At 42.6% G+C, this 14,449-nt stretch overlaps 1 protein-coding gene across 3 annotated transcripts in view; it reads right to left on the minus strand.

Annotated features, from left to right (window-relative positions):
• The window catches only part of ADGRF5 (adhesion G protein-coupled receptor F5), a 129,482-nt gene that overhangs the window by 46,285 nt on the left and 68,748 nt on the right, over positions 1–14,449 (minus strand). For all 3 annotated transcript variants that reach the window (XM_023545169.2, XM_023545153.2, XM_023545162.2), the window contains exon 4: positions 3,393–3,563. In XM_023545169.2, the coding sequence (XP_023400937.1) occupies positions 3,393–3,563 (171 nt within the window). The remainder of the gene's footprint in view (positions 1–3,392; positions 3,564–14,449) is intronic.

Below are 14,449 nucleotides of genomic sequence, written 5' to 3' on the forward strand. Positions count from 1 at the left end.
AAAAATTTCAGCCTAGGAAACCCTATGGAGCAGTTGTACTCTGTCCTACAGGGTCGCTATGAGTTGGAATCAACACTATGGCACATAACAAAGAGTTTTTGGCGGGAGGAGTGTAGAGTATTTGAAGTATTTTTGACTCCCATGTAAAATGCCTTAGAAGGATAGCAAAAGCTGTTCTCTCCAGACCACCTACCACACACCAGGTGCTGTTTAGTGCTTCACACACACTGTCTGACCTCAGAAGTCCTTGGCTTTGCTTACTATTACTATTTTTGTTGTTGCTGTTAGTTGCCATCAAGTCGTTTTAAACTCTTGGCGATCTCATGTATAACAGACTAAAATGTTTACTGGTCCTGTGCCATTTTCTTGATGGGTTATACATAGGGTTTTCATTGGCTAATTTTCAGAAATAGTCACCAGGCCTTTCTTTCTAGTCTTAGTCTGGGACATTTCTACTCTGTCTTTTTTTTTTTTTTTTTTCCTGTAGGGTCGCTGTGAGTCGGAATCGACTCGATGGTAAAGGGTTTGGTTTTCTTTTTGGTTCTTAGTCTGAAAGCTTTGCTGAAACCTGTCCACCCTGGGGGACCCTGCGGGTATTTGAAGTACTGGTGGCATAGCTTCCAACATCATAGCAGCACACAAGCCACCACAGTACAACAAACTGACAGACAAGTATTACTAAGCATCTTAGTTATCTAGCGCTACTATAACAGAAATATCACAAGAGGGTGGCTTTAATGAACAAAAATTAATTTTTTCACAATTTAAGAGGCTAGTAGTCTGAATTCAGGGCACTGGCTCTAGGACAAGACCCTCTCTCTGTCTGTTCTAGGGGAAGGCCGTTATTTCTTTTCAGCTTCTATTTCTAGGTTGCTTGGTGATCATGTGGCATGTATCTCCCCCTCAGTGCTTGCTTGCTTAACCTGCTCTTTTATACCTCAAAAGAGGTTGACTTAAAACACACTCTATACTAATCCCACCTTATTAGCATAACAAAGAAAACACACACCCAAATGGGATTATGACCACAGGTATAGGGATTAGCATTTACAACACATATTTTTTGGGACACAATTCAATCCATAAGTCTGCTATTACTAAAAATGTCTTTCCTAAGGGATCATAGGGTAAGTTGCTGGAGGCGTATGGGGAGGGTAGCATGAGAGGAGAGGTATGGAGAAAATTCAGGGTGATTACACATCAGTATCACAGTCAGTAAGGAGCCCTGGTGGTGCAGTGGTCACTCGCTGACTTAACCGAAAGGTCTTGGATTTGAACCCACCAGCTGCCCCACAGAAGAAAGATACAGCAGTCTGTTTCCATAAAGATTACAGTCTTGGAAGCCCTATGGGCAATTCTATTCTGTCCTGTAGAGTTGCTATGAGTCAGAATTCTACTCCACAGCAATGAATTTTTTTTTGGGGGGGGTCAAGTTCAGCAAGTCTAATTTTCATCGCCAACCCATCCCACCCACCTCCCCTTTGAGGCCAGCACTTCCTAGATGTTCCCTGCTGGTACTGAGATCCATGAACCTCAGGCTTTCTCTACTACATGGAGCATCCATTTCGCTAAACTTCTTTCTCAGCCATCAGAAAGGATTCACCCCTCAAGGAGTGAGTGACCCAGTCTTTCTGGCAAGACCAATTAAACTTTCCAAGGACATTTGTACTTCAAAAGAGAAACTTGTAACTCCAAGTTTCTCAAATGCGGTTGAATAGTAGATCCCCTTGAAGTCTTATTGCCTCTAATGAAGAAAATAAATCAGGAAGAGTTTGTTAATGTCTATATTGAGTATATATTATAAAAGCTCACAACTATAAACTCAAGTGTCCGTAATCACAAGCTGTCCCAATAAAATAAACGATTTACTTATGTGGTATTTATTGGTCTGTTATGTTTACTAGATTTCCTTTCTGGAACCCAAGCAGACACCAAAGGTTTCCAAACAAAAATTGGAAGCAAAACAAAGTTGAATAAAAATCTCAATGCTAATTTTTTCCCTTAATTAAGGAAAATAATTATAGAGGTGGAAGACCCATGCTGAGTGGAAACATGGAGGGCCATTTCTCATGTGTGTTCCAAAGCCATCAGTTCTATGATATGTCCTATGGGAAAGGTGTTCTGTGGACAAATAGTTTGGGAAACACAGCAGAAGCTCTCACCTGCTGGAGAATTCACAACGCACGCTGGCATCAGGTTGGAGATCCACTAGCTCAAGGAAATTAATGCTAATTGTAGAATTTTGTGGGAAATGGCACATCCATAAGGGAGCTATTTCAGGTGCCAGTAGCAAATAATTAGAACCAAAAATTAGGATACATAGGCTAACAGTGGGATAGACTATTTGAGACATAAGAATTCAAAAGGAATTTGAAAAACAAGAATTATTTCCAGTTTAGAATAAAATCTAGCATCTGTTATTGCTGTGTGCCACTGAATCAATTCTGACTCATAGCAACCCTAGAGGGCAGAGCAGAACTGCCCCATAGGGTTTCCTAGGCTGTAAGTCTTTGTGGGAGCAGACTACCAGGTCTTTTCTCCTGCAGAGCGGTTGGTGAGTTTGAACTGCCCACCTTTTGGTTAGCAGCCAAGCACATAACCCTTCTATCACCTTAGCACCTGCTAGTGCTGTCCAATTTACAAAGCAGTGACCTTTGTAACTCACACTGTGTAGCACAAGGGGCAGCCCTGTCTCACAGATTCTGGGCGACACCAAGTACCCAGGTGATAGACCTGACCAGGCCTCTGGGACAGGGGAGCTAGCGCGACTTTGAAAGGGAGTCAGTGAACAGAAACTCCAATCCCATAGCCTGGGAGGTTTTGCTAATTCATTGCTTCTGATTCATGAATGTTTCTGGTTCCTATTTCCTGCCCTGGTGGCAAAGTGGTTAAGAGCTCAGAGTGCTAACTAAAAGGTCAGCAGTTTGAATCCACCAGCCGCTCCTTGAAAACCCTATGGGGCAGTTCTACTCTGTTCTATAGGGTTGCTATGAGTCAGAATCGACTCAACAGCAACGGGATTGGTTTTTGTTGTTTATGATACTGACAAGAAGGGAGCTTACTACTTACTAATATACGGAACCAATCCGTGCTATATCCATCAATTTCCCAGGTAAGTTTGTCAGGTGGGACTTGGCTGTATCTTGGGACCACTTTCTGAGAATCATCACACAAACCACCAAACAAACATTTGGTCACCATTTGAAATAAAGAAACCCTGGCTGAGAGGCTTTGTCCTGGAAAGCTACGAAGTCATAAAAGTCACACGTCAGACCCTTTGGATCACTTCACTCACCTACTAAGGATACTTGGCTCTAATAGTAAGGAGCTCAGACAGACTCTCTTCTGATATTCCTCATCCTCAATTCTAAAGGAACAGGTCTTTTACTTACCCGTTGTCACCACTATGCTCAAAATGTCGGCGTTTTGGTCAGTGCTGTTCCCTAGAACTGGAAAATTGAGGTTGTTCAAGTAAGCTTTGATAGGCTCCAGGAACGATGCATTTTCAAAACTGATTTCAATATCCACAGTGTAATCCTCAGCTGCAGGGCTACTCGCGGCAACTGGAATGAAAGCACGTGAAGGCTGTGAGGACTTAGCGTGGGAGACGGAAAGAGAACACTTCAGCAGTTAAAGGTAATGGCAGGCACATATGGATGTTGGGCCTCAAGAATTTCAGCCCTTAAGAATTTCTAATGAACGCTTTTAGAGAAAAAGAAGAGTTTGTCTACACCCTGCCACTAACCAGCCTCTTCAATATGCTTGCTCTCTATGACTTTACTATCTAAAGAAGAAAAGCAGTGGATCTGTCTGGTCTCAGTGCAGTGGTCACTGGCCATTTGAAAGATCCACAGGCTAAGAACGGGGACTTGTCCCTTTCTTTTATATTCCCACCATATCTCCTTGGTGTCTCATACCAAGGACTGACGTGTGGAGAATGGACAGTAATGGGGCAAAAATGGGAGCAGGGAGACCTAGCAGGGAGGCTCTGAAAATAGTCTAGATAATAAATGTATGGTCTTGCTTAGGTTCCAAAATGCTAACTTGACAGGAATGAGTCAGTGTGTCTCCAGCACTATTCAGCTGATATGAGTGTATCATATCACTGAGAGCTGAGTCCATGCCTGGCTTGAAGACCTCCTGGAAAAGTCACCCAGCTAATTCTCTTTACTCTTAACTATGCACAAAGCATGCGCTCTTTGTTCTTATTCTGTATCTCCAGAACATGATAAACCAAAAAAAAACCCATTGCTGTTGAGTTGATTTCCAATTCACAGTGATCCCACAGGTGTTCAACAAAAGTTTGAGAAACCAGAAAGTAAAATAGAAGAAATTTTCAGTTCTTTCTTGCTTTTCCAAATTGTCTCCAGGCTGGTTGACAGGCTAGTCTTCTAAACCCTTCCTCAACTTGCTGGGACTTTGTCACCTCTGCTCCTCAACACACCCCCACTCCAGGCAGGCCAACCTCCTCACCCTTTCCTTGGGTGTGGTCCTTCTTTGTCCTCCTTACCGCACAGCTCACACCAGGCTCATTCTGACTTGCTCTGTCCCCCCTCAGGCTATCTCTCTTTCCTCTGACCTAGCTGAAATGCTAGACTTCATCCCAAGCTTGTCTCCATCATCATCATCTTCATGATGGCATCTTAGAATTGACAAAGCACTTTCACAAATGCTTTCTCATTTGATCCTCACCTCACAATCCCAGCAAATAGACAGGGAAGACAGTCCTATCCAACGAGAAAACTGATGACCACTTTATTAAGTCTTAAGTTGCAGCTATTAAATTGCAGTGCTTGAACCAAAACCCCAGTGTTCTGTTTCCCCAGGTGGACCATCCTACTCACCTCTTCTGTGTCATTTTCCCAGACCTACTCAAGCATATAACCATCATCTGCCTGTCCCCGAATTTCAGTTCTTACAGATTTGGACTGTACCAAGCATTACTGTGTGTGTGTATATATATATATATGTATATGTATATATATATATGTATATATATAGGCATGGAGCTTACCACACAATATATACATGCCCATTCAGTCCTTGTTAAACCTGGGACTCTCTGAATCAAGCGACAAGTTCACCTCTCTGATGCCACCAGAATCTTTGACTCAGTCTTGGCTGGAATGTGTTAACTGAAGCGGAAGTGGTGGACTGAGTTAGTAGCTAACAAAGAGCCATAAAAGAAGAGTCTTTTTTTTTTTTTTTTTTTTAACACAGGCACTTTGAGAAGACAAGTTGTGTCTTATTTTCTTTTTTAATTTCACTTTAAGTGAAACTTTACAGAGCAAATTGGTTTCTCTTTCAACAATTTATACACAAATTGTTTTGTGATATTGGTTGCAGGCCCCGCCATGTGTCGACACTCTCGCCTTCCACACCCCAGTTCCCTGTTTCCATCCATCCATTTTTCCTGTCCCTTCCTGCCTTCTCGTCATTGCTTTTGGGCTGGTGGTGCCCTTTTGGTCTCATATACATGATTAAACTAAGAAGCACGTTCTTCATGAGTGTCGGTGCTTGTTTTATAGACTTGTCTTTTGGCTGAAGGGTAAACTTTGGGAGCGGCTTCAGTTCTGAGTTAAAAGGGTGTCTGGGCACCATAGTTTCAGGGGTTCCTTCAGTCAGACCAGTAAGTCTGGTCTTTTATTTTTTGTAAGGCTTATTTTATCTCATGAGTTAAATGAGAAAAAGATTAATGAATATTTGAAAAACTATTGCTGTAAAATTTAAGTCAAATTTGGAAGTATGATGCATATATTATACTATAAAATTAAAATATGTCCATTTACTAAAAGGGCAAATAATTTCCCCATAGTATTAAAAAGTTTGTTTAAAATATTCCGAGGAGTATAAAACCCTATGAATAGACTAGGTTACTTATGGGAAACTCCATTTCTTAAATGTTTACAGCAGAAAGCTATAGAATTTGTTCCCTTAGAGTTCTAAATTATGTTTGTCTTAGGAGGTTGGTTTTATACATTAATCTTGCTGACAATTATTTTTATTTTGGCATCACTCAACTTTTTCCAATTAAGACAAGCTGAAAAAAGTCTATGCAGGTTTTCCTAAAATTAAGACTATACTTCAGGGTATAGTTCCTAAATATTGACAAGTAGAACACAGTGACTTTTAAAACTCACTGTGGAATTTCATTCTGACATGATACTATGGCATTGGTTCAAATTTCCTGTTTTCTTTCTGATCCTCAAATCGTTCTGTGCTGACAGTAAGCTTCCTGGAAGAACTATTCATCTTAATTTGTATAGTCCTAACTGTACAGCACATTTCGCTACCCGCTGGGAGCATTTGCAAGGCAAGTGGCTGCATGGTATTTTCAAGGTCCACCTTGGAGCATAGTCTTTCCGGAGAAGTAGATGAAGGATTCACTAACACCAGGATCCTCTAACTGGTCAGTTTATTCTCCACCCATCAATGTAAGCAGGATTTCCGGGACGTTGGCTGCTTTGGAGATGAGTGAAGTGTGGGAAGCGGGTAACAGGTCCTGGATCATCCCCTTCAGTCATCTGCATCATTGCATTCCAGCTTCTGATCCCAGCAGAACATCAGTGCCTGCCTGAGGATGTTTCTGTAGCTCAGCCCTGAGCCTGTCTCTCTGTCCACTTTTCAGACATAAGTATAGAACAAGCATGTGCCTGGAAAGCACATGGTGACTCATGGATGTCATCACTCCCCACTAAAACCAAGGCAGGTCTTCTGCTCAGATTTTGCAAGGCACTGAGCCAAAGACTTAAAGTACTAATGGGAAAGGCTCCTGTGACCTTCAGGAATTCCGGTCTGTGGGATTCCTGCAGGAGTTACTTAAGCACCAGCCTCTAATGTCTTCTTTCCTGCATCCACCTTTATGTTCTACAACAAGGAGTTTAAGAAAAACCCTTAGCCTGAACATCACCTCACCTTAGAGACTGATAAGAATAGAGAACATCTAATGGGGAAGGAAATGTTTTCTCCTTAGAAACAGTAAATTCTTCAAAGCAGGCTAAAAATGTCATAGTAACTCAGTAGGCTATGAAACTGGCCTTGGGAATCATCTATTCTAGTGGTCTCCACCCCTGGCTGATGATTATATACACCTAAAGAATTCTACACACCTACCCATTCTGGGGAAACCCTGGTGGCATAGTGGTGAAGTGCTATGGCTGTTAAGCAAGAGGTCAGCAGTTTAAATCTGCCAGGCGCTCCTTGGAAACTCTACGGAGCAGTTCTACTCTGTCCTATAGGGTTGCTATGGGTCGGAATCTACTCGACGGCACTGGAACCCATTCTGGAGCCTCCACCAGGTGGAACAAACTGGCATTTTCATGATTTTGGCCCAGAAATTTGTGCTTTTTTTAATTTCCACTGACCATTCTCATGACTAAACAGGTTTGGCATCTAACATTCTAACCCAGATAAAGAAACTGAGAAGGTAAGTGAGTTATTTAAGGGTGGAGAGGCAAGATTGGCACCATAGTAGGTTGAATAATGCCCCCCTCCCGTTTTATGTCTAGATGGAACCTCAGGATGTGGCCTGATTTGGAATAAAGATCTTTGCAGACATAATTAAGGTAAAGAAAGACCTTGAAATGAGATCATTCTGATTCGGGTGCACCCTAAATCCAATGACGAGTGTCCTTACAAGAGACAGAAAAGGAGTGACACAGGAAAGAAGACAAGCGAAGGTGGAGGCAGAGATTGGAGTTTTGCTTCCACAGGCCAAGGAATGCCAGGAGCCACCAGAAACTGGAAGAGGCGAGGAAGGACTTTTCCCTAGAGTCTGGGAGGGAGCATAGCCCTGCTGATACCTTGAGTTTGGACTTTGGGCCTCTAGAACTGTGATTGAAAAAATTTCTATTGTTTGAAGCCACCAAGCTTTTAGTAATATTTCGTGGCAGCCCTAGGACACTAATACAATACTGAACCCTGTTGTCTGTTTTTGTTTGGCTGTGGCTTCAGACACTTCCTATCGATGCTCCTATGGAGTAAACAGTCAGGCAACGTTTAGGCATGTTTGCTTACTCCAGATTTTTCTCTTTTGCCTGGAGGAAGCTGATACTTGCTTTATTCCCTCTCATGGATACTGGAGGGATCAAAGTTGATCATAATAAAAGTGACAATGATGACAGCAGCTGTCACTTACCATCTATTAGGTTTTAGGGCCACGTGGACCATAAGCCCATCCCCATTTTGCAGATGACAAAACCAAGGCTCAAAGAGTTGAAGCCACACCTATAGCAAGTGTCAGAGCTGAAAATTGAACCCAAATTTTTCCGATTTCGAAGTCCGTTTTCTTTCTACCGTACACTGACTGCCACAACGTAAATGGAAGAAGATATTAAATGTGACCACTTTGTAGCCCCTAAAGTATCACTAAAATTTAAGGTATTATTTTTAAGTGTGTTTCAGAATTCTGTGCATAATTCTTAGAGTAGATTAAAAAAAAATCAAAGTCAAAAGCAAATTAGTAATAGTAAATAAAAGAATTACGTAAAATTGTTCAATTCTATTTAGCACAATATCTTAGAAGTCCACACTCAGGAAAAACGCATGGCGACCCATTCTCACATCCACGGGTTTTGACATTAAGCCTTGCAAGGTTCATTTGTTTGTTCCTTTATTCATTCATTTACAATAACCTTACCATTTCCTGAGTGCCTATTTGCCAGCACTGAGCTAGGCACTGGGGACACAGGGCAAATAAAGAGGCTAAGCCCTGCCTTCATGGATCATCCATCCTCATGCTGGAGGCAAACGTTAAGCTCAAACTTTAATGTCAGGCGGTTCTAAAGGGCACGTAGAAATATAAGGCGGGGTAAGGAAAAACAGTGACAGAGACAATGGGGAGAAGGTGTTATTTTTGTAGAATGGTTAGGGAAGATGTTTCTAAAAATGTAAATTAGAGCAGGAACACAAATGACCTGAGGAGGTGATCCATGCAGATATTGGGGAATATCACTAGGAAGAGGGAACAAGTGCAAAGCCCTGAGATAGCAACTCTCTTAGCTTGTTGCAGGGATAAGATGAAGATGCCCCTCTTGATTTCGGGCATTCGGTCTCATCCAGAACCTAGAACAGTGTTGGGATCCTGTGAGATCACAGAACCTTCTCTAAACCTCCTTTCCCTGTAATGCCCCAAGGTGCCCCAAGTTTAAGGGAGGCTGACCAGACTCTAAGCAAAAAGTTGAAAGTTCAAGTTCACCTAGAGGCACCTCAGAAGAAAGGCCTGGTGATCAACTTTGAAAAATCAGCCATTGAAAACCAAATGGAGCACAGTTCTACTCTACACACATGGGGCCACCATGAGTTGGGGTTAACTCGACAGCAACTGGTTTGGTTTGCCCAGATGTTCGGTTAATAGCCCAACCCCATGCGGATGGAGTGAGAAGACCTCTCTGCTCACCTCTCAAAATCCCAAACCCTGCCTGCCCCACCCCTCCCAAACCTGAGGACTTCAAACCTGGGAAAGTGATATTTCTTGTCCTGCCTCAGACTAAGAAGGACCCAGCAGGACCAGAGGACAAGTTCCCCATTTTGTGTGAATGTGTATTTTAGATATCCTTCCACACCCTTCTGTTGCCTCTGGCCCATCCCGATAGACATATATATATATATTTTTTTTCTCGAGTTCCTTTGCCCCTGGTGTTGTTTAGTCTGGATTTCTCTGACTCACAGATGCCCTGAATGGAAGGTAACAAATTCAAGGTGTCATCAGTGTCACAGATGGAGGCCTATCAACGGGCCCAGGAGGCACAAACAAGCCAGGATTTCCCCTGTCTTTTCCCATAAATCACTGCTGGCCACACAGCACTGACATTACAAAGACATTTCTGGAAAGTTGGCCACAGACTGTGACAAGCTGCTCTGAACCTTAATCACAGCTGTTAAAGTAAACAATACTATTTTTGCCTGGCAACTCTAATGAGAACTGTGGCTTCTCGGAGTCAGAGCCTAAGCAGATGCGCAAATTAATCTCCTACCTGGAAAAGAATGAAGCTGCTGACCTCATCCAGGAGAAAAGAGGCTGGTGTGGTTTTCTTGTGACCCAAGGAGGCAATGCTTCCTAATCACTGATGGCTTGTCTCTTCTGTTTCAACCCCTTGGGATATTTACCAGGTAAATATTAAAAGATACCTGTGGTACCTCTTGTTTCTTGAAATGCTCTACCAAAAAACCTGTTGCTGTTGACTCAATTCCGACTCATAGTGACCCTACAGAACACAGTAGAACTGCCCCATAGGGCTTCCAAGACTATAAACTTTATGGAAGCAGACTGCCACATCTTTTTCCCAGGGGGTGGCTGGTGGATTCAAACAGCCAACCTTTTGGTTAGCAGCCAAGTGCTTTAACCACTGTGCCACTGAAATGCTCTAGTAGGTGGCAATTCGGCAGCATCATTTCTATCCTACTATAGCATTGCACAACCAATACAGCCAAAGGATCCTGTTCTCTCTTTAGATTTTGGAAAGGATTGGTCACCTAGAGGGAAGCTGCCGGAACCCCAGGCTACAGCTTACCTGACAGGTGTGGATGGATGGTATGTGGGCAGCATCACATAATAAAATATTGAACCATGAAGTCTGAATAAAAAAATCAATTCTTCTGGCTAGCGACATGCCCTTAAGCAATCATCAAAGTAAGCCCCATCTAACATTCATCATCTACTAAAATGAAGGCAGTGATGCCATGCCTTCCTCCTCTACAGGGCTGCTCCAAGAATCATGAAAAGGTATCTCATGGGCAAAAGCCAGAGCAAGTGTTGAAAACTATAACTTTTAACTATGAACATGGACTTCTTGGGAGCCAGAGAGAACTGGAGTGGAATGACTTCTTACCTGGGCAAGTCATTTAACCTCTGTGGGCCAAACTTCATTCATCTATAAGTTAGGAGTACCATTTTCTCTGCAAGGTCATTGTTAAGGAGCTAGAATACCATATGTAAATCCTAGCAAAGTGTCTGGCACATAGCAGCCATTCTGAAATGGTGGCTAGAAGTAATACCGGTTTTACTAAAAATAAGAATTATACTCTACACAGAAATCTGCGGATATGTTTCATCAGGTCTTACCTTTGAGATAATTAAATAAGCAAGCAAACAAAGAAAATGGATAAAGAGATTTTTTTTTTTAAAAAACACTCAAATGAAAACACCAACCCCCAAAACAAACCCACATATGTCAGTGAGCACCAAGTCTCTCAATCTCATTGCACCACCACTGCTATCCATTTAGAGCAATAAATGGCACAGGTTATCACAAGAAAGATTATAGCCAAGAAACCCCAAGACTCTATCCCTCAGCCTGGAAAATGCACCACATTTCCAGTAGCCAGATCAGAAAGGGCTAGTACGCCTGGTTGCCAGGTGTGCAGAAAGGACAGGATTTCCACACTGGCAGCCAGGCAACCCAATCTGGTATGACCCTTGCCCTTACTACATAAGTGCTAAAATATAAGAGTGTCCAGGGCAGGGTTAAGATGCCCTGGGTCCCCCTTTCTTGTCATTTTGTCCCCCACCTTTTGAAGCCAAAGAAGAACCAGGCTCCAAGACACCCTTCCCTATCAATCTCAGAAACCTGGAATGGAGAATGCTGCAGACTGACATAGAAGACACATTTGTGTTACTTCTAACCAATAAGAAACTTTTACTTCCTGTCCACTTTGAAGATTCCCCTTAAGATGAAATTTTGAACCTATTGGTGAACTTCCAAAATCAACTTCTTTCAGTTTCTACCTGTGGCTTCCCCAGTCACATAGTCATCCAGGCATGTGGATCCCTGGAGGGTCATCTGCATCACTGCGCTCCTTCACTCCCATATCCAATCCATTTCCAGGAACTTTCGATCCATTTCTCAAAGTGTCTTTCATGTGCACATCCTCTGATCTTTTCCAGTCTCACCTCTAGGCGCACAGCCTCATGTCCAGATGGCTAAGTCTCCTAGCTAGTTTCCCTGGCACTAGTCTTTTCTTCATTGAATTAATTCAGCCATAACTAGTCGAATAGTTTTCCTGAAAATGGCTTCTATCAGTTCACTTATCTGCACCAGCCCCTCAGCTGGTCTAGAATCCACTTGCTGGCATCCAGAACACTCCATAATCAGGACATAATTCTGGATGCTTTGAACCCATTCTTATTTCCTTCGTGCCCCAACAGTACCCTTTTCTCTAACAGGCAAAGCCACAATTATTCCGGCCTGTGGGGCTTTGTACAGATTTCTCTCCCTCATCAGTGTTTTGAAATAACCCGTAACCAGTCACCGTCAAGTCAATTCTGACTCATGGAGACAGACCCATGTGTGTCAGAGTAGAACTGTGCTCCATAGAGTTTTCAATAGTTGATTTTCTGGAAGTAGATTGCCAAGCCTTTCTTCCAAGATGTCTCTGGGTGGTCTCAAACCTCTTCCTAAAATGCTAAGTCCTGTACCATGACATCCTTCCTCCTGTCTTTAAGAAGGTACAGGTAATGGATACAGAATACCTTCTCTGTACCATAATGCTATGTGTTTTTTTTTTAATAAAATTAATTGATTTTGCTTTTTAATATAGAAAACGATTAAAAAACACAAATAACGGGAAATACAGAGTCGAGAGAAGGAGTGTGCTGTCACATTGTAGGGAGAACAACTAGGGTCACATAACAATGTGTGTATAAGTTTTTGTATGAGAAACCTACTTGAACCGTAAACTTTCACTTAAAGCACAACAAAACACACACAAATAAAACCCAGATAACTCTGTTAGCATTTTTAACAGTAATAGGTGCATAATATTATTTAATCCCCTCAATTATCCTGTAAGGTAAGTGTGTTATCTTTTAAAATGTCCAAGGCCATTTAGGCAGTTCATGGTGAACTGAGAATACAAATGAGTGTTGATCCTACCCTTAAAGGTGATTTTATCCCAAACTCTAAGGCTTTGGTCTAGTGCCTCACAGGGAAAGCCCTGACCTAATTGTCTTTCACTTGGAAACTGCTTGTCTTCTTCTCTCATTACGGCTCCTGAAAGGGAGATGTACGTGCATGTGCATAAAGGCAGTAAACAAGGTTCCAATCTGAAAATCAGGGCCCAATTTGGACACTCAATTACCACGCCAGACAGAACGCAGACACCTCAGTGGAATTCTGCTGAACCCAGGGGTGGATTCACCAGTAAGTATGGAATGCACCAGCTTACGGGAAGCAAGGTACACACAGGCTTACTTGGGCTTACTTACTAATCTGTAGTGCTCAATGTCACATGTGAAAAACAGGTGAAATGCTGCGCTACAGATTAGTAAGTAAGCCCAAGTAAGCCAGTGCATACCTTGCTTATTTGGTAATCCATCCCTGGTGAACGTAACACTGCCATTGCTATTCTTCACCCATTGGAGAGTGATGCTCTGAATTGCAGCTTACATGCAAAGAATCTGGGACCTAGAGCCTGGGCCTTTCTCTGGCCATTTCTTACTTCAGTGATTTCTGTAAAAATACCTTTTTCTGCAGATGATGGGGTTGGCTCATTAACACTTCTAAAATGACCCTAGAAGCCAAAGAGCACAGAATAGAAATAGAAAACATGTTTTCATGGCAATTTATCATCACCATGGCTGTTTTTAATTATGCTTGGAAAAATTCTGGAATGTCTGATCCCTAGATCTAGCAGTGGTTTCCTCTCTAAGGGCTAGCCCCTCACTCTGTCTCCATCGGCCATAAACAGCAGGGCTGGGAAGCGCAGGAAGACGTTACTTTTACAGCTGTGGGGTCACCGAGTGCTCCACAGGAAGCTGGCAGCCTGAGCCTTAGACGAACTTGGCAGAAACCCGGAGCTGGAACTCATTCCCAAATAGTTCGATTTAAAAGATAAAGGTCTTTCAAAACACCAGCGGGCACATCTCCAGCCCTGTTCCTGTCATGGGGTACAGAAGAGTTCAGGAGCTGTCAGGGATGAAGAAGAAACGAGGGAGCTTGTTTTAAAGCTCAGAAAGCTCAGTCTGTGCCATGAATCACTGCAGGGAGGAGGGAAGAAAGGGCTAGAAGGGACTCTATAAGGATGACAAAACAAAGGCTAATACAGAAAGGAATAGAAAAGGGAAGGGAAGAGAAAGAATAGAAAACGGAAGGGAAGGAAGAGAAAGAAAGGGAAAAGGAAAAGCTAAAGGAAAGGAAAAGAAAGAAAAGGAAAAACGAGCAGCGGTATGATCTTCCAACAAGCATTTCAAGACCTTAATAACACGTGGTCAAATTCTCCTTCCAGCAATGCAATGCAAAGACCTCCAATAGACACTACTGTCCTGACCTGAGAGCAAGCCTGCTCCCTGTGGCAGCCTAGTGTCTCTTCTAGACCACAAACTGAATAGATCAAGTCACAGCACGGCTGAAAAAAAGTGATTTTTTTTTCTCCATTAAACTTCATGCTAAATGTTAAGAAGTTTAGCTCCTAGACAACTGGTACATCCACCAAGGCAGCAGACCCATAAGGG

The sequence above is a fragment of the Loxodonta africana genome, chromosome 1 (assembly GCF_030014295.1).
Source record: "Loxodonta africana isolate mLoxAfr1 chromosome 1, mLoxAfr1.hap2, whole genome shotgun sequence".
In the NCBI taxonomy this organism is placed as follows: domain Eukaryota; kingdom Metazoa; phylum Chordata; class Mammalia; order Proboscidea; family Elephantidae; genus Loxodonta; species Loxodonta africana.